The 25,886-nt window shown below is 40.4% G+C and overlaps 1 protein-coding gene across 2 annotated transcripts; it reads left to right on the top strand.

Annotated features, from left to right (window-relative positions):
• The first annotated feature begins 790 nt into the window (after positions 1 to 790).
• Positions 791 to 25,649, top strand: LOC106581124 (fucolectin-6). 2 transcript variants are annotated; one of them, XM_014162933.2, is made up of 6 exons: positions 846 to 1,066; positions 2,197 to 2,273; positions 12,182 to 12,476; positions 12,802 to 12,956; positions 13,189 to 13,471; positions 25,107 to 25,649. In XM_014162933.2, the coding sequence occupies exons 2-6, from the start codon at positions 2,198 to 2,200 to the stop codon at positions 25,276 to 25,278; spliced, it is 981 nt and encodes a 326-aa protein (XP_014018408.1). In that variant the 5' UTR covers positions 846 to 1,066; position 2,197; the 3' UTR covers positions 25,279 to 25,649. The 2 variants fall into 2 exon arrangements, with proteins under 2 accessions (XP_045558742.1, XP_014018408.1); XM_045702786.1 differs by lacking the exon at positions 2,197 to 2,273 and having other exon boundaries at positions 791 to 1,066.
• The last annotated feature ends 237 nt before the right edge of the window (positions 25,650 to 25,886 follow it).

Here is a 25,886-nt window from a genome sequence, read left to right as displayed (position 1 = left end):
AGTGTTCATGATTATTTATTAAACAATAAAACACTAGAACAAAGAAACAAAACGAAAAGCCAAACAGTTCTGTCAGGTAACGAATACAAAACAGAAAACAACTACCCACAAACACAGGTGGGAAAAAAAGGCTGCCTAAGTATGATTCCCAATCAGAGACAACGATAGACAGCTGACTCTGATTGGAAACCATACTCGGCCAAAACAAAGAAATAGAATACATAGAATGCCCACCCCACATCACACCCTGACCTAACCAAAACGAGAAATAAAACGGCTCTCTCAGGTCAGGGCGTGACAGCAGGCCAGAAGGCAGGTTACAAAAAGGATCCTCCGAAAGCAAATGTTTCACACAAAAATAAATAAACCCCCATATTTACTCATAGCAAATACCAAAGTCCCCTTTAGCATGAAGTCCTCCAATACCTGCTAGCAGCTCTCCCACATGGTGTCCCTGGGCAGCCAGAGCCATTCTTGTAGCCTTCGACAAGACCAAAGTCAACACATTATTGTTCCTGTCATCGGGACGAATGTGTGATGGTCACAAGGGAACGTTCTCTAGGAGGCTTTTGTCTAGTTCCCAGGATGGTCCTGGGACGTCATTGAGGACCAGATAAGGATGTTTTTAGGACGTTCTCAGGACATTCAGTGTATCAGTTGTCAGGATGTCTATAATGGTCCCAAAGAAACGTCACTAGGATGTTGTAACGGATCCTGTCCGTCAGTGGTTAGATTCCAGCATTTTACAAAAGTATCTTGTGTTCCCTCCATGAATGCCCGTTCTTGATACAAGCAGCCCTGTTGATGATTATTTGAAGCTGATTGGCACCTGTCTTATCGCACTGATGTAGGGCTGGAAGTCAAACTATGGCACAGTAGTGCAGTTGACTAGTTATCATGGTATGGTAAATTGTTTGGAGGATGTCCTTGGAGACGAGGGGGCTGGGCAGGGTCATTGACTTTGTGACTGGTGTATAAATGAATCAGTCAGATTCAGCTGTCTACAGAGCTTTTACCTACATCAACATCAACATCAACAGTGACCTTATTTTTGTTGAGTGTGAAGGTAAGAGGATATTACAATCTAATACTATTTGGAATTGTCTTCTATTACGTTATATTTTCTGCCTTACACAACCACACATTAACTGTTGATTTACATAATAGTTATGGAATAATAATAATGTCATAATTCAGCAATGGGTTGAATTCAGATGGGCATGATGTTCCCATAATCCAATCCTTTACTTAAATGCATGCTGATGTGTTTGCAAGGAGGTTGTGATTGCAAAGAGACAACAAGCTGGACTCTATTTTATACTGAAAGACTTGTATTCTATTTAAGCTACTTTATTCTGAAGTAGCAAGTTCATGAAAGGAGAGAATAGTGCTAAGAGTAATGCAGCACCTCTCATTGTCCTTTCTGCTAATATCATACTCTCTTGAATTACGTTCTTTATTAAGTAGAAATGTGGCAGAAATGTAGGCCTGTTATATTAAAATAAGTGCCTTTAAAGAAAAATGTTATACATCAGATTTTTTATATGAGTAAAGTATTTCTAAACAGCCAAAACTCTGCCTTTTGACATGTCCCTTTTCTGAGGAAGATTTTAACCCAAAAATGTCCCCAGGTCTTCACCATAATAGTAAAGCCCTAGTTATTTTGTTGCTTTGACAATGTCATTTCTGAACATTATTACTAATTTCATGAGATTAGTTATAGATTTACATTTGACCCTTATTTTCAAGCTCAACTATGCAATGGGAACTGAAGTCTCATTTTCATATGGTGATTACTTTTAAATAATATTTTCAATTAAAACATGGTGGAAAACTGATCGGGTCAAGAATAACACGTCAACCATGTTACACATAGATGATAGACTAGAAATGTTTAAATAACTAAATAAATAATGTTCAAAATGTGCTCTTTATGACAAAATGCTAAAATTAGTTTAGTACAAAATATTAAAAAATTACACTACCCAAAATGCACTCTCTTGGTGTTTATTGTTCTTCTTGAGAGGTGAGTAAAACAATATTTAAAATGTCTTTGTTCAAGTGAGCTGAATTTATAAAAATTATAAATTGTAATTGAATTGCAGCCTAACAGATTGTTTCAGTGTTTCTGTCAATGTTTCTGTGGACTGGTTCCTAACAGACCCATTGTTGACTTGCTCTGGGCTTTTCCTCCAGGATGGTGAGATCATCCATGATGTTCCTCTTGTTGGCTCTCCTGGGACTGGCATGCTCTATTGGCGCGACTGTCCCAAGTAATCACATCCATAATTCCTTTCCTGAGAGTTCGAATCCTATCATGGACAACTTTAGCTAATTGGCAACTTTTTGACTACTTTCTACTTTTGAGCTACATTGCAATTACTTAGCATATTAGCTAACCTAACCTCAACCTTTTTCGACCAACCCTTCCCCTAACCCTAACCTTAACCCTTAAAACTAACTTCTAAAAGTAACCCTAACCTCAACCCTAACTCCTAACCCTAACACCTAGCCTAGCTAACGTTAGCCACCTAGCTAGTATTTGTAACTTATCATACTTTTTCAAATTTGTAACATATCATACATTTAGCAAATTCGTAACATATCATAAGTTTGCAAATACGTAACATATAAAACGTTTAGCAAATTTGTAATATATAATATGAATTTTAATTCTTAACATATCATACGAAATGGGTGATAAACATCCACAAATTAATACATACCATATGAAACATAACATATCATGCTAAATGGTGTGTTATGCATTTACTGTACATACAGAATAATATGAAATGCTCTGAGACCAGGTTGAGATATAATGCCCTTTAAATTAACAGGGCTAGGTCTCTTACTATGAAATGTGAGGTTATATTATATCTCAATGTATTTATGACACAACTTGCAGATTTATGTACTAGGATCATATCATTGGCCTTGGTGTTAAAAAGTGATGGCTGAAAGATGACGCCGACAGACCTGGCAGCTCTGCTTCCAGCTCCTAAGCAACTTTGCGGTATTTTGTTTTTGTGTGTGGTATTTGTAACATTATTAGCCCATAGCGTTTTTTGTGTTATTACATACAGACGGAAATAACTTTTGGATATCAGAGTGGCGGTAACTCACCAGCATTACGACCAGTATTACGACTTTCCTGAATTGGTTGCATTGTTCGCTTCACCCAGGGCAACCTGTTTGGGCTGGGGGGCAGTATTTTCACTTTTGGATGAAAAGCGTGCCCAGAGTAAACAGCCTAATACTCGGGCCCAGAGTCAAATATTTGCAAATTATTAGTAGATTTGGATAGAAAATACTCTAAAGTTTCCAAAACTGTTTGAATGATGTCTGTGAGTATAATAGAACTCATATGGCAGGCAAAAACCTGAGAAAAATACAACCAGGAAATGAAAATCTGGTGTCTGTAGTTTTTTCAAGTCCTTGCCTTTCTAACACACAGTGAGTTAGGGTTCATTTAGAAAGTTGTTTGAGGTTTTTGCGGTAAACACAGACCGAACGAGAAGCCTGGGAAGTTGGTGACTCAGAAAATCACATCAGTTCATTACGCGTGTTCACGTGAGGAGGGAGCTGTGTTCCAAAATGTTTTTCAAGACAATGCAACCGTCTGGTTGGAATATTATTGAAGTTTGAAGTTAAAATGGCCCTAAAGATTGATGCTATACAACGTTTGAACGAACGTAAATATAACTTTTTTTAAACTTTTCGTCATGACATTTTCCTCGCGCGTCCTACATTTTGAGTAGCTTACTGAACGCGGAAACAACATGGAGTTATTTGGACATAAATTATGAACTTTATTGAACAAAACAACATTTATTGTGGACCTGGGATTCCTGTAAGTGCCTTCTGATGAAGATTATTAATGGTAAGGGAATATTTCTAATGCTATTTATGCATTTAGATGACTCCAAAATGGCGGGTATCTGTAATTGCCTGATGTTTTTTTCTGAGCGCAGTACTCAGATTATTGCAAGGTGTGCTTTCCCAGTAAAGTTATTTTGAAATCTGTCAATGCGGTTCAGGAGATGTTAATCTATAATTCTTTGAATAACAGTTTAATATTTTATCAACGTTTATAATGAGTATTTTTGTAAATTGTTGTGCTGATTCACCGGCAGTTTTGGGGGGAAATACATTTTCTGAACGTCACGCGCCAATGTAAAATGGGGGTTTTGGATATAAATATGAACTTGATAGAACAAAAAATGCATGTGGTAGAGTAGGTCAGGGCATGACAGGTTTTTTTGTTGTTGTATATTTTCTATTTCTATGTTCAGGTTCTAGTTTTGTATTCCTATGTTGGGGTTTTGTTTGGGATGATCTCCAATTAGAGGCAGCTTGTCCTCGTTGTCTCTAATTGGAGATCATACTTAAGTAGGGTTTTTTTCCACCTGGGTTTGTGGGAGATTCATTTTGAGTTGTGTATGTTTCACCTCTGCATCATGGTTTGTTGTTTTTTTGTCATTCAGTTTATTTATGTATTGCATAGTTTCACAGTATAAATAAAATGTGGAACGACACACGCTGCACTTTGGTCCGCTCATTCCTATGACAACCGTGACACTTGGACTGGGGAGAATGGGAGCTACGGTTAGTACCAGGGTGTTAGTAGGTGACGTAAGCATCCAGATTAAATAAAATACATTTAATGAAACAAAAACCGAAGATGTTAATATCATCCAGCTACTGTAGCTGCCTACTTAACATTAACAGGCAGTACTAGAAGCGCAACAATTTAAAATAGAAACCAAAGGTTAAGTTCCTGGCGATCATAGCGATCTGACTCCCCCCTTCTGTCTGAACTTGGAATATTCCTTTTTGCGGGCTTGGGCCACTGACCCTTAACCTGGAGGTTCTGTTTTGCGTTGTGCACTAGTTTGATGTAATAACCATTTTAACTCTCCTACACTGGCACCACACAGCCAGGTCTCTGACCTCCTCCCTATAGGCTGTCTCATTGTTGTCAGTGATCAGGCCTACCACTGTTGTGTCATCGACAGACTTAATGATGGTGTTGGAGTCATGCCTGGCCATGCAGTCATGAGTGAACAGGGAGTACATGAGGCACACACCCCTGAGGGGCCCCTTTGTTGAGGTGGCAGATGTGTTGTTACCTACCCTTACCACCCTGGGGGCGGCCCATCAGGAAGTCCAGGATCCAGTTGCAGAGGCAGGTGTTTAGTCCCAGGGTCCTTAGCTTAGTGATGAACTTTGAGGGCACTATGGTGTTGAACACTGAGCTGTAGTCAATGAATAGCATTCTCACGTAGGTGTTCCTTTTGTCCACGTGGGAAAGGGTAGTGTGGAGTGCAATTGAGTTGGCATCATCTGTGGATCTGTTGGGGCGGTATGCAAATTGGTGTGGGTCTAGGGTTTCTGGGATAATGGTGTTGATGTGAGCCATGACCAGCCTTTCAAAGCACTTCATGGCTACAGACGTGAGTGCTACGAGTCGGTAGTCATTTAGGCAGGTTACCTTAGTGTTCTTGGGCACAGGGACTATGGTGGTCTGCTTGAAACATGTTGGTATTACAGACTCAGGCAGGAACAGGTTGAAAATGTCAGTGAAGACACTTGCAAGGTGGTCAGTAAATGCTCGGAGTACACATCCTGGTAATCCGTCTGGCACCTGCGGCCTTGTGAATATTGACCTGTTAAAAGGTCTTACTCACATCGGCTTCGGAGAGCATGATCACACAGTCGTCTGGAACAGCTGATGCTCTCATACATGTTTCAGTGTTATTTGCCTCGAAGCGAGCATAGAAGTGATTTAACTTGTCTGGTATGCTCGTGTCGCTGGGCAGCTTGCGGCTTTGCTTCCCTTTGTAGTCTGTAATAGTTTGCAAGCCCTGCCACATCTGACGAGTGTCGGAGCCGGTGTAATACGATTCAATCTTAGTCCTGTATTGATGCTTTGCCTGTTTGATGGTTCGTTGGGGGGCATAGTGGGATTTCTTAAAAGCATCCGGGTTGGAGTCCCGCTCCTTGAAAGTGGCAGCTCTACCCTTTAGCTCAGTGCGGATGTTGCCCATAATCCATGACTTCCGGTTGGGGTATTTACGCACAGTCACTGTGGGGACGACGTCATCAATGCACTTATTGATGAAGCCAGTGACTGATGTGGTGTACTCTTTAAAACCTGTTATGGACAGACGTTCCGCTAGTGGAACCCCTAGCCAACAGCCAATGGAATAGCAGGGCGTGAAATACAAAACAACAAAAATCTCATAATTTAATTTTCTCAAACAATCAACTATTTTATACCATTTTAAAGATAAACTTCTCGTTAATCCAACCACATTGTCCGATTTCAAAAAGGCTTTACGGCAAAAGTATAACATTAGATTATGTTAGGACATCAACTTCACAAGAAAAACCACACAGCCATTTTCCAAGCAAGGAGAGGCATCACAAAAACCAGAAATACAGTTAAAATGAATCACTAACCTTTGACGATCTTCATCAGAAGACACTCCCAGGACTCAATGTTACACAATACATGTATGTTTTTGTTTGATAAAGTTCATATTTATATCCAAAAACCCCATTTTACATTGCCGCGTGATGTTCAGAAAATGTTTTGCCTCAAACTTCCGGTGAAAGAGCACATCAATTTACAAAAATACTCATCATAAACATTGATAAACTTTACAACAGTTATTGAAAGAATTATAGATACACTTCTCCTTAATACAACCGCTGTGTCAGATTTCAAAATAGCTTTATGGCGAAAGCACATTGTTCAATATTCTGAGTACAGAGCTCAGCCATCAAAGCAAGCTATACAGTTACCCGCCAAGTTCTGGAGTCAACAAAACTCAGAAATAGTATTATAAATCTTCACTTACCTTTGCTGATCTTCGTCGAAATGCACTCCCTGGACTCCCACAAGAAATGTTCGTTTTGTTCGATAAACTCCATATTTATGTCCAAATACCTCCTTTTGTTCGCGCATTCAGATCACTATCCAAAGGCAAAATGCGCAAGCGTAAAACCAGAGACAAAAAGTCAAAATGTTCCATTACCGTTCGTAAAAACATGCAAACAATGTTTACAATCAATCCTTAGGGTCTTTAAATCATAAATATTCGATAATATTCCAACCGGACAATAGCGTATTCATTACAGAGGAATAAGAAGGAACGTCGCGCCTGCGTGCCTGCGCAGTAAACAACTCATTGTCCTCAGGCAGTCCACTGATTGAATGGACTCTTATTCTCTCCCCAGTAACAGTAGAAGCATAAAACAAGGTTCTAAAGACTGTTGAAATCTAGTGGAAGCCTTAGGAAGTGACCCCACAGACACTGTAGTTTGGATAGGGATTCACTTAAAAACTACAACCCTCAGATTTCCCACTTCCTGGTTGGATTTTTCTCAGGATTTTGCCTGCCATATGAGTTCTGTTATACTCACAGACATAATTCAAACAGTTTTAGAAACCTCAGAGTGTTTTCTACCCAAATCTACTAATATGCAAATATTTGACTCTGGGCCCGAGTAGCAAGCAGTTTACTCTGGGCCGCTTTTCATCCAACGTGAAAATACTGCCCCCTATCCCTAGCAGGTTTTAATGCCATCAGAATAATCCTGGAACGTATTCCAGTCTGTGTTAGCAAAATAGTCCTGTAGCTTAGCATCTGCTTCATATGGAGGGAGGGGGAGAGCTTTGTATGCGTCTCTGTGTGTGAAGTAAAGGTGGTCTTTTTTAGGTAAAACGGATTTAAGTTTAAGTTAAAGTCCCCGGCCACTAGGAGCGCCGCCTCTGCATGAGCTTTTCTTGTTTGCTTATGGCCGTATATAGCTCATTGATTGCGGTCTTAGTGTCAGCATCGGTTTGTGGTGGTAAATGGACAGCTACGAAGAATATAGATGAAAACTCTCTTGGTAAATAATGTGGTCTACAGCTTATCATGAGATACTCTACCTCAGAGAAGCAAAACCTCGAGACTTCCTTAGATGTCATGCACCAGCTGTTGTTTACAAATATACATAGACCGCCACCCCTCGTCTTTCCAGAGGCGCCTGTTCTATCCTGCCGAATAAGTGTAAAACCCGCCAGCTGTATGTTATTCATGTCGTCGTTCAGTCACGACTCGGTGAAACGTAAGATATTACAGTTTTTAATGTCCAGTTGGTAGGATATACGTGCTCGTAGTTTGTCAATTTTATTATCCAATGATTGTACTTTGGCTAATAGGACCGATGGTAAAGGCAGATTACCCACTCGCCGTCGGATACTTACAAGGCACCCAGACCTACGTCCCCGATATCGCCCTCTCTTTCTCCAGCGAATGACGGGGATGAGGGCCTTGTCGGGTGTCTGGAGTAAATCCTTCGCGTCCGACTCGTTAAAGAAAAACATCTTCTTCCAGTACGGGGTGAGCAATCGCTGTCCTGATATCTAAAAGCTCTTCTCGGTCATAAGAGACGGTGGCAGAAACATTATGTACAAAATAAGCTACAAATAACTTGAAAAAACACACACAATAGCACAATTGGTTAGGGGACCGTAAAACGGCGCCATTACAACTTTGTGGACGCTTTTACCAGAGGCTGCCAAACTGCCTACTAGTGTTGTCACGATACAAAAAAGTTTACTTCGATACCGATACCAGGTTTAGTATCATGATTAGAGGTCGACCGATTAATCGGAATGGCCGATTAATTAGGGCCGATTTCAAGTTTTCATAACAATCGGTAATCGGTATTTTTGGCCACCGATTGATCAATTTTAAAAAAATGTAACTTTTTTTTTTTCTTCTTTATTATAATTTTTTTAGTAATTATTTGTTTTATTTTTATTTTTATTATTTGTAAAAAAAATGTTTTACACCTTTATTTAACTAGGCAAGTCAGATTAAGGACACATTCTTATTTTCAATGATGGCTTAGGAACGGGGGTTAACTGCCTTGTTCAGGGGGATTCGGGGATTCGTTTTTGCAACCTTCCGGTTACTAGTACAATGCTCTAACCACCTGCCTTACATTGCACTCCACGAGGAGCCTGCATGGCAGGCTGACTACCTGTTATGCGAGGGCAGCAAGAAGCCAAGGTAAGTTGCTAGCTAGCATTAAACTTATCTTATAAAAAACGATCAATCTTAACATAATCACTAGTTAACTACACATGGTTGATGATATTACTAGTTTATCTAACGTGTCCTGCGTTGCATATAATCGATGCCATGCCTGTTAATTTATCATTGAATCATAGCCTACTTCGCCAAACGGGTGTTGATTTAACAAACGCATTGTCGTTGCACCAATGTACCTAACCATAAACATCAATGCCTTTCTTTAAAATCAATAAACAAGTATATATTTTTAAACCTGCATATTTATTTAATATTGCCTGCTAACATGAAATTGTGTCACATCTCTAGCGTTCATTGCACGCAGAGTCAGGGTATATGCAACAGTTTGGGCCGCCTGGCTCGTTGCGAACTAATTTGCCAGAATTTTACGTAATTATGACATAACATTGAAGGTTGGGCAATGTAACAGGAATATTTAGACTTAGGGATGCCACCCGTTAGATAAAATATGGAACGGTTCCGTATTTCACTGACAGGAAAAACGTTTTGTTTTCGAGATGATAGTTTCCGGATTCGACCATATTAATGACCTAAGGCTCGTATTTGTGTGTTATTATGTTATAATTAAGTCTATGATTTGATAGAGCAGTCTGACTGAGCGGTGGTAGGCAGCAGCAGGCTCGTAAGCATTCATTCAAAACAGCACTTTCGTGCGTTTTGCCAGCAGCCCTTCGCAATGCATTGCGCTGTTTATGACTTCAAGCCTGTCTTCTCCTAAGATTAGGCTGGTGTAACCGATGTGAAATGGCTAGCTAGTTAGCCGGGTGCACGCTAATAGCGTTTCAAACGTTACTCGCTCTGAGACTTGGAGTGGTTGTTCCCCTTGCTCTGCATGGGTAATGCTGCTTCGAGGGTGGCTGTTGTCGATGTGTTCCTGGTTCAAGCCCAGGTAGGAGCGAGGACAGGGACGGAAGCTATACTGTTACACTGGCAATACTAAAGTGCCTATAAGAACATCCAATAATCAAAAGGTATATGAAATACAAATCATATAGAGAGAAATAGTCCTATAATTCCTATAATAACTACAACCTAAAACTTCTTACCTGGGAATATTGAAGACTCATGTTAAAAGGAACCACCAGCTTTGTTCTCATGTTCTGAGCAGAGAACTTAAACGTTAGCTTTCTTACATGGCACATATTGTGCTTTTACTTTCTTCTCCAACACTTAGTTTTTTTCATTATTTAAACCAAATTGAACATGTTTCATTATTTATTTGAGGCTAAATTGATTTTATTGATGTATTATATTAAGTTAAAATAAGTGTTCATTCAGTATTGTTGTAATTGTCATTATTACAAATCAATAAAGTAACAAAAAAAATTGTCCGATTAATCGGTAGCGGCTTTTTTGGCCCTCCAATAATCGGTATCGGTATCTGCGTTGAAAAAAAATCATAATCGGTCGACCTCTAATCATGATATTCGATGCCAAAACCATACAAAATAATATTTTAAAATAATAATATTTTGAGTGTTGTTACCCTTTAATTCAAGTGTGCATGCACTTAACATTTTTGTTTGGTTAGCAGCATTTCTGTAGCACACACGCACATGTGATGGAGTTTGCAAAACACATGGCCACTGGATTGATGCAAATAATCATGATTCTGCCAGGTAGGCATAGGCTACTTTGTAGGTAACTTTTCATTGAAAAAGTTCTTAGGAAAGCATACCTGCACCGCACACACAGAGCAAATGTAATAATTTTATAATAAGTGAAATACATTTAGTTGATTTCCAAACGTGAGACAAATTTAATAGAAGTACCAAAAGTAACAAAATTCTATTACCGAACCGTTTTTCATGTTGTAGTTTCAATGTACCGTGAAGCAATAGTGGCTGCAAAAGTGAGCCCCTCTGTTCTCAGAAGTGTTGATGGCTGGATGCTTATTATCATGCACTGCATTATGCCATTGTGCTGGCACATGTGAACCAGAGCCTTATTAAGTATTTTATTTTCTCCACGTATCAAAAGTTAAGGAATACATTTAATGTATTATTACTTAATGTCATGTTATTTTATAAAAATGTCACTTAATAAGTTATTTTAAACATGACTATGGATTCATTATCATCTACATCGGCGGCCATTTAGTCTTGCGCCTCCACCTTTAAGTTTGCAATGAGCATCCCTTCTAGGATGTTTTCATATCATCTGAATTCATGTTTGTTCCAACTGTCATACTTGTATCTACCACGTAACATACCGTAAATTCCGGACTATAAGCCGCAACGTTTTTCTCACGCTTTGAACCTCGCAGCTTAAACAATGACGCGGCTAATATATGGATTTTTCCCGCTTTCAATTTTTTTTCTCCAAAAAAACACATTCTGTGACGTGCTCAGTTTTTGGGTGGCATGAAGCTTTCATTAGACCAATAAAATTGCCGAACGGGTTAAGGTCAAACAACTTTTTTGTTTACTGTTTAGATTAAATCGAGCACTCTCAAACTTCCCATCATTCTGATTACGGTAGTCATTTTGTCACCCTCATCATGGCAAAGACACGGAGAAATGCATATGATGCAGCTTTCAAGTTGAAGGCGATTGATCTGGCTGTTGGAAAAGGAAATAGAGCTGCTGCACGGGAGCTTGGTCTTAATGAGTCGATGATAAGACGTTGGAAACAGCAGCGTGAGGAATTGACTCAGTGCAAAAAGACAACTAAAGCTTACTGCTAATTTAAAATGTTTTGTTACAAGCCGTGTTTTGTTAAAGCCTATTTATTTTTGTTACAAGCTGTGTTTCGTTAAAGCCTATTTATTTTTGTTACAAGCCGTGTTTCGTTAAAGCCTGTGTAAAGTTCATTTGATTTCAATGTACCGGTAGGCACCTGCAGCTTATAGACATGTGCGGCTTATTTATGTTAAAAAAAAAAAAAAAAATGTTTAATTCAGTGGGTGCGGCTTATACTGAGGTGCGCTTAATAGTCCGGAAATTACAGTATTTATTTCCCTAAGGCCCCACCCGGACTTTCAGCAGATTAGAAAACTTTGTTATTATGTTTTGACAGCATCATTAAATTGCTCCTCTATACTCACTCAATGATATGTTTCCCTGCAGGAAATCTTGCCTTGCGTGGAAAAGCTACACAGTCAGACCTCATCGAGAACCCATGGCACGGTTACAGTCATGCCTCCAATGCCATTGATGGGAACCGCGATTCACATTTTCATCATGGGTCCTGCACTGCCACTGATGAATCCACTAGCCCCTGGTGGAGAGTGGACCTGCTTGATACCTACATAGTCACCTCCATCACCGTCACCAACAGAGGGGATGCTGTTCCTGAGAGGCTTAACGGGGCTGAGATACGAATAGGAAATTCTTTAGTGGACAATGGCATTCATAACCCTCTGTGAGTCAAGATACTGTGGTTTTTGAAATTGTATTTACAATGTGTTGCTACTGTTTATGTCCATGAAGAACTCAATTAGAGTGACCAGAATATAAATAGTGGACATACTGTACATAAAAACCCATGCAGGCAGGACAGATAAAATCAAGCAATGCTGGTGAAAAGATTCAACTCCACTTACAGGTTACCACCAGAACACAGGCACAGTTGTAGATATCAGCATATCAACTCCTGTGCCATGTTTATTTAGTTTAAATAAAGTTATATAGTTCGTGAGGCACTATTTTACAGTAATGAGATCAGTAAAACCCATTTCTCTCTCCAGGGCTAAAACAATTTCCTCCGTTCCAGTCGGCAGTCCTCTCACCCTGGCCTTTGACCCAGGCTTCAAAGGGCGTTATGTGACTGTGGTTCTACCAGGCCAGAAAAGACTTCTGACACTCTGTGAAGTGGAGGTTTATGGCTACCTTGCCCCAACCGGTCAGAACTTATATATATATATATATATATATATATATATATATATATATATATATATATTATGAACAGTATTATAAGTACAACTTTTGTTATATTCTCTGTAATGGTACTCTAAACATTATTAACTCTGAAAGTAACCTCTATGATTACAGTGCATGAATATGCTTACACAAGTTCCAACAATTGATTGATAAGATGATAGTTATTGTGCATTATGCTCTATTTTGTCCAGGAGATAATGTGGCTCTATATGGAAAGGCCACCCAGTCGTCTTTGTATCAGTTTGGCATTCCAAGCAATGCTATTGATGGGAATCGCAACGCTATTTGGATAGGAGGGTCCTGCACCCACACTCTAGAGGACATCAACGCCTGGTGGAGGGTGGACCTTCTGAAGACCTACAAAGTGTTCTCCATCATCATCACCAACACAGTCGACAGTGTTCCTAGCAGACTCAATGGAGCTGAGATTCGCATTGGAAACTCCCTGAAAAACAACGGCATCGACAATCCTAGGTGAATTACTGTAGGAGAGTTGAGGTCCATTTAACTTTAAGTTTTAAAGATTAAAGTGAAAAGTTTGGACACACCTACTCATTCCAGGGTTTTTCTTTATTTTTACTATTATGTACATTGTAGAATACTAGTGAAGACATCAAAACCCTGAAATAACACATGTAGTAATGTAGAATAACACATGTAGAATCATGTAGTAACCAAAAAAAGTGTTAAACAAATCAAAATATATTTTATATTTGAGATTCTTCAAAATAGCCACCCTTTGCCTTGATGACAGCTTTGCACACGCTTGGCATTCTCTCAACCAGCTTCACCTGGAATGCTTTTCCAACAGTCTTGAAGGAGTTCCCACATATGATGAGCACTTGTTGGCTGCTTTTCCGTTACTCTGCAGTCCAACTCATCCCAAACCATCTCAGTTGGGTTGAGGTCGGGTGATTGTGGGGGCCAGGTCATCTGATGCAGCACTCCATCCCTCTCATTCTTGGTCAAATAGCACCTACACAGCCTTGCAGTTGTCCTGTTGAAAAACAAATGGTAGTCCCACTAAGTGCAAACCAGATGGGATGGAGTATCGCAGCAGAATGCTGTGGTAGCCATGCTGGTTAAATGTGCCTTGAATTCTAAATAAATCACTGACAGTGTCACCAGCAAAGCACCCCCACACCATCTTCACGGTGGGAACCACATGCAGAGATTGTCTGTTCACCTACTCTGTATCTCACAAAGACACGGCAGTTGGAACCAAAAATCTCAAATTTGGACACATCAGACCAAAGGACAGATTTCCACTGGTCTAATGTCCATTGCTCGTGCAAGTCTCTTCTTCTTATTGGTGTCCTTCAGTAGTGGTTTCTTTGCAGCAATTCAACCATGAAGACCTGATTCACGCAGTCTCCTCTGAACAGCTGATGTTGAGATGTGTCTTTTACTTGAACTCTGTGAAGCATTTATTTGGGCTGCAATTTCTGAGGCCGGTAACTCTAATGAACTTATCCTCTGCAGCAGAGGTGACTCTGAGTCTTCCTTTTCTCTGCCGGTCCTCATGAGAGCCAGTTTCATCATAGCGCTTTATGGTTTTTGCGACTGCCCTTGAGGAAACTTTCAAAGTTCTTGAAATTTTCCGCATTGACATACCTTCATGTCTTAAAGATGATGATGGACTGTCGTTTCTCTTTGCTTATTTGAGCTGTTCTTGGCATAATATGGACTTGGACTTTTACCAAATAGGGCTATCTTCTGTATACCACCCCTACCTTGTCACAATACAACTGATTGACTCAAACACATTAAGAAGGAAAGAAATTCCACAAATTAACAAGGCACACCTGTTAATTGAAATGCATTCCAGGTGACTACCTCATGAAGCTGGTTGAGAGAATGTCAAGAGTGTGCAAAGCTGTCATCAAGGCAAAGGGTGGCTATTTTGAAGAATCTCAAATATAAAATATATTTTGATTTGTTTAAAACTGTTTTTGTTACTACATGATTCCATATGTGTTATTTCATAGTTTTGATGTCTTCACTATTAATTTACAATGTAGGAAATAGTAAAAGTAAAGAAAAACCCTAGAATGAGTAGGTCTTCTAAAACTTTTGACCGGTAGTGTATATAAACTAAGCAAAAAAAGAAACGTCCTCTCACTGTCAACTGAGTTAATTTTCAGCAAACTTAACATGTGTAAATATTTGTATGAACATAACAAGATTCAACAACTGAGACATTAACTGAAGAAGTTCCACAGACATGTGACTAACAGAAATGGAATAATGTGTCCCTGAACAAAGGAGGGGGGGGGTCAAAATCAAAAGTAACAGTCAGTATCTGGTGTGGCAACCAGCTGCATTAAGTACTGCAGTGCATCTCCTCATGGACTGCACCAGATTTGCCAGTTCTTGCTGTGAGATGTTACCCCACTCTTCCACCAAAGCATCTGCAAGTTCCCTGACATTTCTGGGGGGAATGGCCCCAGCCCTCACCCTCCGATCCAACAGGTCCCAGACGTGCTCAATGGGAATGAGATCCGGGCTCTTTGCTGGCCATGGCAGAACACTGACATTCCTGTCTGCAAGGAAATCACACACAGAACGAGCAGTTTGACTGGTGGCATTGTCATGCTGGAGGGTCATGTCAGGATGAGCCTGTAGGAAGGGGACCACATGAGGGAGGAGGATGTCTTCTCTGTAACGCACAGCGTTGAGATTGCCTGCAATGACAACAAGCTCAGTCCGATGATGCTGTGACACACCGCCCCAGACCATGACGGACCCTCCACCTCCAAATCGATCCCGCTCCAGAGTACAGGCCTCGGTGTAATGCTCATTCATTCAACGATAAACGTGAATCTGACCATCACCGCTGGCGAGACAAATCCGCGACTTGTCAGAGCACTTTTTGCCTGTCCTGTCTGGTCCAGCGACGGTGGGTTTGTGCCCAAAGGCGACGTTGTTGCCGGTGATGTCTGGTGAGGACCTGCCTTACAACAGGCCTACAAGCCCTCAGTCCAGCCTCTCTCAGCCTTTTGTGGACAGTCTGAGCACTGATGGAGGGATTGTGCGTTCCTGGTGTAACTCAGGCAGTTGTTGTTGCCATCCTGTACCTGTCCCGCAGGTGTGATGTTCGGATGTACCGATCCTGTGCAGGTGTTGTTACACGTGTTCTGCCACAGCAAGGACGATCAGCTGTCCGTCCTGTCTCCCTGTAGCGCTGTCTTAGGCATCTCACAGTACGGACAGTGCAATTTATTGCCCTGGCCACACCTGCAGTCCTCATGCCTCCTTGCAGCATGCCTAAGGCATGTTTACGCAGATGAGCAGGGACCCTGGGCATCTTTCTTTTGGTGTTTTTCAGAGTCAGTAGAAAGGCCTCTTTAGTGTCCAAAGTTTTCATAACTGTGACCTTAATTGCCTAAAATCTGTAAGCTGTTAGTGTCTTAACGACCGTTCCACAGGTGCATGTTCATTAATTGTTTATGGTTCATTTAACAAGCATGCGAAACAGTGTTTAAACGCTTTACAATGAAGATCTGTGAAGTGATTTTGATTTTTACGAAGTGTCTTTGAAAGACAGGTTCCTGTAAAAGGGACGTTTCTTTTTTTGCCGAGTTATATATTTTTATATATATATATTTTTATGTACATACATGTACATATATGTACATACACACACACACACACACACACACACACACACACACACACACACACACACACACACACACACACACACACACACACACACACACACACACACACACAGTGCCAAAGGTTTTTATATTATTGATCGATTGACTATGACTTTTCAAATCCCCCTGTAGTGCAATCTGCAGAGTTAGCTCCAGGTAAATGTAGCAATTCTTCAGCCATTTCTAGACCTGCAACCAAAAAAAAGCTACATATGGAAAGAACGAAAACAAAATATATTTTTGAATTTTTTATTTCACCTTTATTTAACCAGGTAGGCCAGTTGAGAACAAGTTCTCATTTTCAGTTGCGACCTGGCCAAGATAAAGCAAAGCAGTGCGACAAAAACAACACAGAGTTACACAAACAAACGTACAGTCAATAACACAATAGAAAAATCTATGTACAGTGTGTGCAAAAGTAGAAGAGTGGGGAGGTAAGGCAATAAATAGGCCATAGAGGCGAAATAATTACAATTTAGCATTAACACTGGAGTGATAGATGTGCAGATGATGATGTGCAAGTAGAGATACTGGGATGCAAAAAAGCAAGAGGATGAATAACAATATGGGGATGAGGTAGTTGGGTGTGCTATTTACAGATTGACTGTGTACAGGTACATTGATTGGTAAGCTGCTCTGACAGCTGATGCTTAAAGTTAGAGAGGGAGATATAAGACTCCAGCTTCAGTGATTTTTGCAATTCGTTCCAGTCATTGGCAGCAGAGAACGGGAAGGAAAGGCGGCCAAAGGAAGTGTTGGATTTTGGGGATGACTAGTGAAATATACCTGCTGGAGCGCGTGCTACGGGTGGGTGTTGCTATGGTGACCAGTGAGCTGAGATAAGGCGGGGCTTTACCTAGCAAAGACTTATAGATGACCTGGAGCCAGTGGGTGTGGCGATGAATATGTAGTGAGGGCCAGCCAACGAGAGCATACAGGTCGCAGTGGTGGGTAGTATATGGGGCTTTGGTGACAAAACGGATGGCACTGTGATAGACTACATCCAGTGTGCTGAGTAGAGTGTTGGGGGCTATTTTGTAAATTACATCACCGAAGTCAAGGATCGGTAGGATAGTCAGTTTTATGAGGGTATGTTTGGCAGCGTGAGTGAAGGAGGCTTTGTTGCGAAATAGAAAGCCAATTCTAGATTTACATTTTGGATTGGAGATGCTTAATGTGAGTCTGGAAGGAGAGTTTACAGTCTAGCCAGACACCTAGGTATTTGTAGTTGTCAACATATTCTAAGTCAGAACCGTCCAGAGTAGTGATGCTAGTCGGGTGGGCGGGTGCGGGCAGGAATCGGTTGAAGAGCATGCATTTAGTTTTACTAGCACTTAAAAGCAGTTGGAGGCCACGGAAGGAGTGTTGTATGGCATTGAAGCTTGTTTGGAGGTTTGTTAATAAGGCTAGGCGTCCCGCTAGCGGGACACATGTCGACAACATCCGGTGAAATTGGAGGGCGAGCAATTCAAATAAATAATCATAGTATTAACCTCTCTAGGGCAGGCGGGACGAATTCGTCCCACCTACGTAACAGCCAGTTGAATCCTGTGGCGAGATTTTCAAAACCTTTGAAATGCTATTACTTCAATTTCTCAAACATATGACTATTTTACAGCTATTTAAAGACAAGACTCTCGTTAATCTAACCACACTGTCCGATTTCAAAAAGGCTTTACAACGAAAGCAAAACATTAGATTATGTCAGCAGAGTACCAAGCCAGAAATAATCAGACACCCATTTTTCAAGCTAGCATATAATGTCACAAAAACCCAGAAGACAGCTAAATGCAGCACTAACCTTTGATGATCTTCATCAGATGACAACCCTAGGACATTATGTTATACAATACATGCATGTTTTGTTCAATCAAGTTCATATTTATATCAAAAACCAGCTTTTTACATTAGCATGTGACGTTCAGAACTAGCAAACTTCCGGCGAATTCACTAACAATTTACTAAATTACTCACGATAAACGTTCACAAAAAGCATAACAATTATTTTAAGAATTATAGATACAGAACTCCTCTATGCACTCGATATGTCCGATTTTAAAATAGCTTTTTGGTGAAAGCACATTTTGCAATATTCTAAGTACATAGCCCAGCCATCACGGGCTAGCTATTTAGACACCCGGGCAAGTTTAGCACTCACCAATATCAGATTTACTATTACAAAAGTTTGATTACCTTTTGTTGTCTTCGTCAGAATGCACTCCCGGGACTGCTACTTCAATAACAAATGTTGGTTTGGTCCAAAATAATCCATCGTTATATCCGAATAGCGGCGTTCTGTTCATGTGTTCCAGAAACTATCCGAAATGGTAAATCAGGGTCGTGCGCATGGCGCAATTCGTGACAAAAAAAATCTAAATATTCCATTATGTCAACCGCTGTTTAAAATCCATTTTTATGCCATTTTTTCGTAAAAAAGCGATAATATTCCGACCAGGAATGTCCATTTAGCTAAACAGAGGAAAGAAAACAAAGCTTTCGGTCGACGCGGGCACGAGCCTGAGTCTCACAGTACTGTAACCAGCCACTACCCAAACGCGCTACTTTGTTTCAGCCAGAGCCTGCAAAGCCACGATTCAGCATTTTGCCGCCTTCTGAGAGCCTATGGCAGCCGTGGGAAGTGTCACGGTACAGCTAAGATCCTCACTCTTCAATAAACAGAGACAAGAAGAACGACACCTTGTCAGACAGGCCACTTCCTGCATGAAATCTTCTCAGATTTTTGCCTGCCATATGAGTTCTGTTATACTCACAGACACCATTCAAACAGTTTTAGAAACTTTAGGGTGTTTTCTATCCAAAGCCAATAATTATATGCATATTCTAGTTACTGGGCAGGAGTAGTAACCAGATTAAATCGGGTACGTTTTTTATCCAGCCGTGTCAATACTGCCCCCTAGCCCTAACAGGTTAAACATTTGTGAACATACAAGTATCTTATATCAGTTAAAAGATTACATTCTTGTTAATCTAACTGCATTGTCTGATTTACAATAGGCTTTACAGCGAAAGCATACCATGCGATTGTTTGAGGACGGTGCCCCACATCAACATACAGAATTATTCAACCAACACAGGTTTCATAAAATCACAAATAGCGATTAAATAATCACTTACTTTTTGAAAATATTCCTCTTTTTGCAATCAAAAGGGTCCCAGCTACAACATGAATGGTTGTTTTGTTAAATAAAATCCTTCTTTAAATCCCAAAAAGTCTGTTTAGTTGGCGCCATCGATTTCAGTAATCCACTCGTTCAACATGCTGACAAAGGAATCCAAAAAGCTACCGCTAAACTTCGTTCAAACAAGTCAAACTACGTTTCTATTTAATCCTCAGGTACCCTAAAATGTAAATAAACTATAATATTTCATACAGAAAGAAGTATGTTCAATAGAAAGTAAAATTAGCAAGTGCGTGTCCTCTTCGTTGCACGCCCACAGACTGATTTCCAACTGTGACTCCTGGTGCCAAAACTTCAAATTCTTCCTTGTTTTGGAAGAAACAAGCCTGAAACCTTGAACAAAGACTGTTGACATCTAGTGAAAGCCATAGGAATTGCAGTCTGGGAGCTGGAATTGCATAGGACCCATAGCTTTCCATTATAAGAGCCTGGGATCTAAAAAAAAATGGAATTCCGGTTGGTTTTTCTTTAGATGTTCTCCTTCCATATCAATTGTGTTATAGTCTCATACATTATTTTAACATTTCTACAAACTTCAAAGTGTTTTCTATCCAATGCTACCATTTATATGCATATCCTGGCTTCTGGGCCTGAGTAACAGGCAGTTTACTTTGGGCACGTCAGTCAAGCGGAAATTCTGAAAAAAGGACCATAGCCCTAACAAGTTTTAACACAGTTTCCAAAGAAGGGCCAGATGTATACAGACTGATGTCGTCTGCGTAGATGTGGATCAGAGAATCACCAGCAGCAAGAGCGACATCATTGATATATACAGAGAAAAGAGTCAGCCCGACAATTGAACCCTGTGGCACCCCTTTAGGGGTCATTTGTCATTTGAGAAGCCAAGGCTATTGAGTCTGCCGATAAGAATGCAGTGATTGACAGAGTCGAAAGCCTTGGCCAGGTCAATGAATACGGCTGCACAGTACTGTCTTTTATCGATGGCGGTTATGATATCGTTTAGGACCTTGAGTGTGGCTGAGGTGCACCCGTGACCAACGCGGAAACCAGATTGCATAGTGGAGAAGGTACAGTGGGATTCAAAATGGTCGGTGATCTGTTTGTTAACTTGGCTTTCAAAGATTTTAGAAAGGCAGGGCAGGATGGATGTAGGTCTATAACAGTTTGGGTCTAGAGTGTCTCCCCCTTTGATTAGGGGGATGACTGCGGCAACTTTCCAATCTTTGGGGATTTCAGACGATACGAAAGAGATTGAACAGGCTAGTAATAGGGGTTGGAACAATTTCAGATGATAATTTTACAAAGAAGAGGGTACAGATTGTCTAGCCCAGCTGATTTGTGGGGATCCAGATTTTGCAGCTCTTTCAGAACATCAGCTGAATGGATTTGGGTGAAGGAGAAGCAGGGGGGCTTGGGGATGTTGCTGCAGGTGGTGCTGAGCTGTTGGCCGGGGTAGGGCAAGCCAGGTGGAAAGCATGGCCAGCCGTAGAAAAATGCTTATTGAAATGATCGATTATCGTAGATTTATCGGTGGTGAAAGTGTTTCCAAGCCTCAGTGCAGTGCAGGTAGCTGGGAGGAGGTGCTCTTATTCTCCATGGACTTTACATTGTCCCAAAACTCTAACAATTCTTTCTCTTCGCAGCAAAATATGCAGAGCTGGTATGGTTGTGTCGTGTCTTTGGCATTATTAAACTGAAGACTGTTATTTTATCAAATAAATTCTCTGTTATTATGTGATTAAACTAATCATGTAAATGTAATTAAATAGGAAGTCGGGGCACCAAGGAAAATCTTCAGATTACAAAGTTATACTTTTCCTTATATAACTCTTCAGATATTTTCATTTACCTCACGTTAGTCTCATTCCAAATGTCGTAAATTGTTGGTTATCTGCACAAACCCAGCCTTTACTATGAATCTTCCATACATCAATTGTCTTAATCATTTATTTACTAACTAACTAAATAATCACAGAAATGCATAAGCAAACAGCAGTTATAGTTACAAGGAAATAATAGGGGATGTCCCCTAGTGGGCTAAGCTGATATGACAGCTTGGTGGACAAAGGGTAATAGAGGTGTGGACTGAGAAGGGCGCCAAAACAAAAAGGCTGTCACTACACAGTTGATAGTTATATTAATTGAAATTCTAACCCTTTGCACATGAACGCTCACTCATTCGGGAATAATTGCAATCAATATATATATTTACACTCAGTGTGTCGTCGTGATCTCTGTTGGAATCGTCCGTCTTTCTGTTGGAAAGTTCATCCGCACGTCTCTCTCTCTGCTTCCCTGAAGTCTTTCGTGGTTAGAATGGATACTTCAGAGTACCATTCAGAAATGTTCTTATAGAATAGTTGTTTCGGCGGTTGTCGGTCTTCGCATGTCAGGTTGACATAATTTCTAGCTGCAGACTAGTAATTAGTATCGAAGAGTTGCTCTTATTCTGTCGGGATCTCAGAGTTTAACCATTTCCACCGGTGTAGCCAATGCTCCACGTGATATGGTTAGGAATTCAACAACCATTACACCCTTAGCTTATACTGAGGTTTTTGTGGTCTCTACTCAACCTTCAGCTGACCGAGGTTTTATTTGTAACAGTAGAAAAGGGCTGTCCCATGAGCCAGATCATGTCTGTGCTCGTGGGGGCGGGCCAATGACTTAGTTAAACTTTAAAGGGAATACAATTCTCTCACAATAATGATTCAACATCACCTTACATTATTTCACAAATAGTTTCATTTTTACTCATTCATTTTATACAATAATTAGAGGCAAACATAATAACGGAGGCACCTGTATAAACAGAGTTATGTTAATGTGGCTGTATTGTCTTTCATGAGGTCACAAACATGAAACAAAACGGACTAGGTCGTAGCTGGCTTCTCCACTGACCGTTTACACATTCTTCAAAACATGGTTATTGTTCAGTTCTCAAGTTCTGTGAAGTAGAAGAAGTTCCTTTGTTCTCTCTGTCTCTTTCTGCATGGCCAGGAGGAGAGCGTCTCCTCCAGGAATTTACGACCTGAGATAACAGAACCTGGGTGTAGGAGAGGAGAGAGGGGGAAGGCACTCGCTATACCCAAAGAGGGCCATGTCATGACAGTTGTATTCCCCATATACTGTATATAACATTCTATTGGTTGCAATATCTTGTATAAAAATGTAAATAGAAAAATGTTATGTTTTGAATCTGGCGTCATATACGTTTTAAAGATTAGTTGAAGCAATGAAGCATGGAAAACCAACCTAGCCTATCAGCAGGCAAGATGGAGCTATAACCATATAAATAAATATAGTGCCTTCGGAAAGTATTCAGACACCATGACTTTTTCCACATTTTGTTACGTTACAGCCTTATTCTAAAATGGATTAAATAAAAAACATCCTCAGCAATCTACACACAATACCCCATGATGACAAATCAAAAACTGTTTTTTAGAAATGTTTGCTAATTTAATAAAAATAAAACAGGGACACCTTATTCACATAAGTATTCAATCCCTTTGTTATGAAACTCGAAATTGAGCTCAGGTGCATCCTGTTTCCAATTATCATCCTTGGGATGTTGTACAACTTTATTGGAGTCCACCTGTGGTAAATTTAATTTATTGGACATAATTTGGAAAGGCACACACCTGTCTATATAAGGTTCCACAGTTGACAGTGCATGTCAGAGAAAAAAACCAAGCCATGAGTTCGAAAGTGTTGTCTGTTGAACTCCGAGACAGGATTGTGTCGAGGCACAGATCTGGGGAAGGGTACCAAAAATGGTCTCCATCATTCTTAAATGGAAGAAGTTTGGAACCACCAAGACTCTTCCTAGAGCTGGCCATCTGGCCAAACCCGGCAATCAGGGGAGAAGGGCCTTGGTCAGGGAGGAACCTGATGGTCACTCTAACAGAGCTCTGAGTTCCTCTGTGGAGATGGGAGAACCTTCCAGAAGGACAACTATCTCTACAGCACTCCACCAATCATTTATGGTAGAGTGGCCAGACAGAAGCCACTCCTCAGTAAAAGGAACAAGACAGCCCACTTGGAGCTTGCCAAAAGGCAACTAAAGACTCTCAGATCATGGGAAACAAGACTCTCTGGTCTCTCTTTGGCCTGAATGTCAAGCATCACTTCTGGAGGAAACCTGGCACCATCTCTAAAGTGAAGCATGCTGGTTGCAGCAACCGTGCTGTGGGGATGTTTTTCAGCGGCAGGAACTGGAAGAGTAGTCAGGATCGAGGTAAAGATGAACGGAGCCAAGTACAGAGATCCTTGATGAAAACCTGCTCCAGAGCGCTCAGGACCTCAAACTGGGGTGAAGGTTTGCCTTCCAACAGGACAACGACCCTAAACACACAACCAAGACAACGCAGGAGTGCCTTCGGGACAAGTCTTTGAATGTCCTTGTGTGGCCCAGCCAGAGCCCGGACTTGAAGCCGATCGAACATATCTGGAGAGACCTGAAAATAGCTGTGCAGCAACGCTCCTCATCCAACCTGATTGAGAGGATCTGCAGAGAAACTCACCAAATACAGGTGTGCCAAGCTTGTAGTGTCATACCCAAGAAGATTCAAGGCTGCAATCGTTGCCAAAGGTGCTTCAACAAAGTAAAGGGCTGAAATACTTATGTAAATGTGATATTTCAGTTAATTTTTTATATATTTGCTAACATTTCTAAAATCCTGTTTTTGCTTTGTCATTATGAGGTATTGAGTGTGTAGATTGATGAGGAAAAAAACTATTGAATACATTTTAAAATAAGGCTGTAACCTACCAAAATGTGGAAAAAGTCAAGGGGTCTGAATAATTTCCGAAGGCACTATATCCTTTAATGGTTATGTTAAAGGGGCAATCCGTGATTGGTACATCAATTTTTATACTTTTAAATGAACGATTCATACCCAAATCAATGCTGATTTTTTAAAAGTATATAACTTATAAATACCTCACACTTAGTTCAACTGTCATACCCCATAAGAACCCAGATTTTAACAAACACTTTATAGCCTCAAAATATTAAAACTATCATTTTTATATTATGGATGGTCAGTCCTTGCATCCACAGCTCTGAATATGTATTTGAAAGAGGTTACATTAATCTAGCCTCATCCCTCAGTTTTCTCCAAAACATTGGTGGGGTGTCCGGCAGATGGGCACTTTCTTATTTTTATTTAACCTTTATTTAACTACTTTAAGTACCCTGAGATAGGGGCTTAATATCCATTTGGAATTGAGCAGAAGTTGCTATCAGTAGTTGCTATAGTAGTTTGTTTCTGTTTTTTCCTGCAGGTGTGCTGTGATCTCCTCTATCCCAGCTGGCACTTCTAGCACCTTCCAGTGTCCGGGCATGGAGGGTCGATATGTCATCGTGGTCATTCCAGGGAGGAAGGAGTATCTGACCTTGTGTGAGGTGGAGGTGTACGGGTCACCCCTGGATGGGACTGGGCCTACATGTAACTAAATCAGGCCTACATGTAACTAATTCTTAACAGCACCCTGCAATGTTTGAGGAATGTATTGTCATACAAAAAACAATTCATATTTTTTTGTATACTTCCAGTATGTCAATTATCAAAAATGTGTATTTACTTTCAGTATACAAAAACAAATTTGGTCCACTATTCTGGAAGTTCATCTTGCACACTGTTTTTGGAAGTTTGGGTATAAATTGGCCAACATTTCTTTCTAACACTTAAAAAACAATATTCATACATTTTATGTAGCCTAATTATTGGTTAGATGGTTCTCAATCATACTTAGAAATACATATAATGCTGTAACACTATTGCTATTATGCTAAAATGAATTAAAGGTGAAATCTTGGATCTGGAATGTTTCCATTATGTATTTGGTTGTTTGTGTTTGTAGTCTGTAAATAGGTCAATTTTGGCCTTTGTACAATAATCCACTCTTTGCCACATGCTGTTCCCTCTAAAGTTGTAACCCTATCTTCTACTCTAAATTATTAAATTGTGGTCGGAAGTACTGCAGATTACTTTATTGCTTGCAGATTTATTGCTTGCTGGCCTCGTATCATAAGACATGGTGAACAAAGTTTGAAGCACCATA

Source organism: Salmo salar, chromosome ssa02 (genome assembly GCF_905237065.1).
Source record: "Salmo salar chromosome ssa02, Ssal_v3.1, whole genome shotgun sequence".
Classification (NCBI taxonomy): domain Eukaryota; kingdom Metazoa; phylum Chordata; class Actinopteri; order Salmoniformes; family Salmonidae; genus Salmo; species Salmo salar.
The sequence above is the reverse complement of the archived record's forward strand: the minus strand, read 5'-3'. Positions and strand labels throughout refer to the sequence as shown.

Bases quoted from the DNA above. Each gene is read 5' to 3' on its own strand.
- LOC106581124 (XM_045702786.1), top strand. From the start codon at position 979: ATGAATCAGTCAGATTCAGCTGTCTACAGAGCTTTTACCTACATCAAC. The intron at 12,477-12,801 runs GTGAGTCAAGAT...TTCTCTCTCCAG, and splicing joins AATGGCATTCATAACCCTCT to GGCTAAAACAATTTCCTCCG. The intron at 12,957-13,188 runs GTCAGAACTTAT...TATTTTGTCCAG, and splicing joins TGGCTACCTTGCCCCAACCG to GAGATAATGTGGCTCTATAT.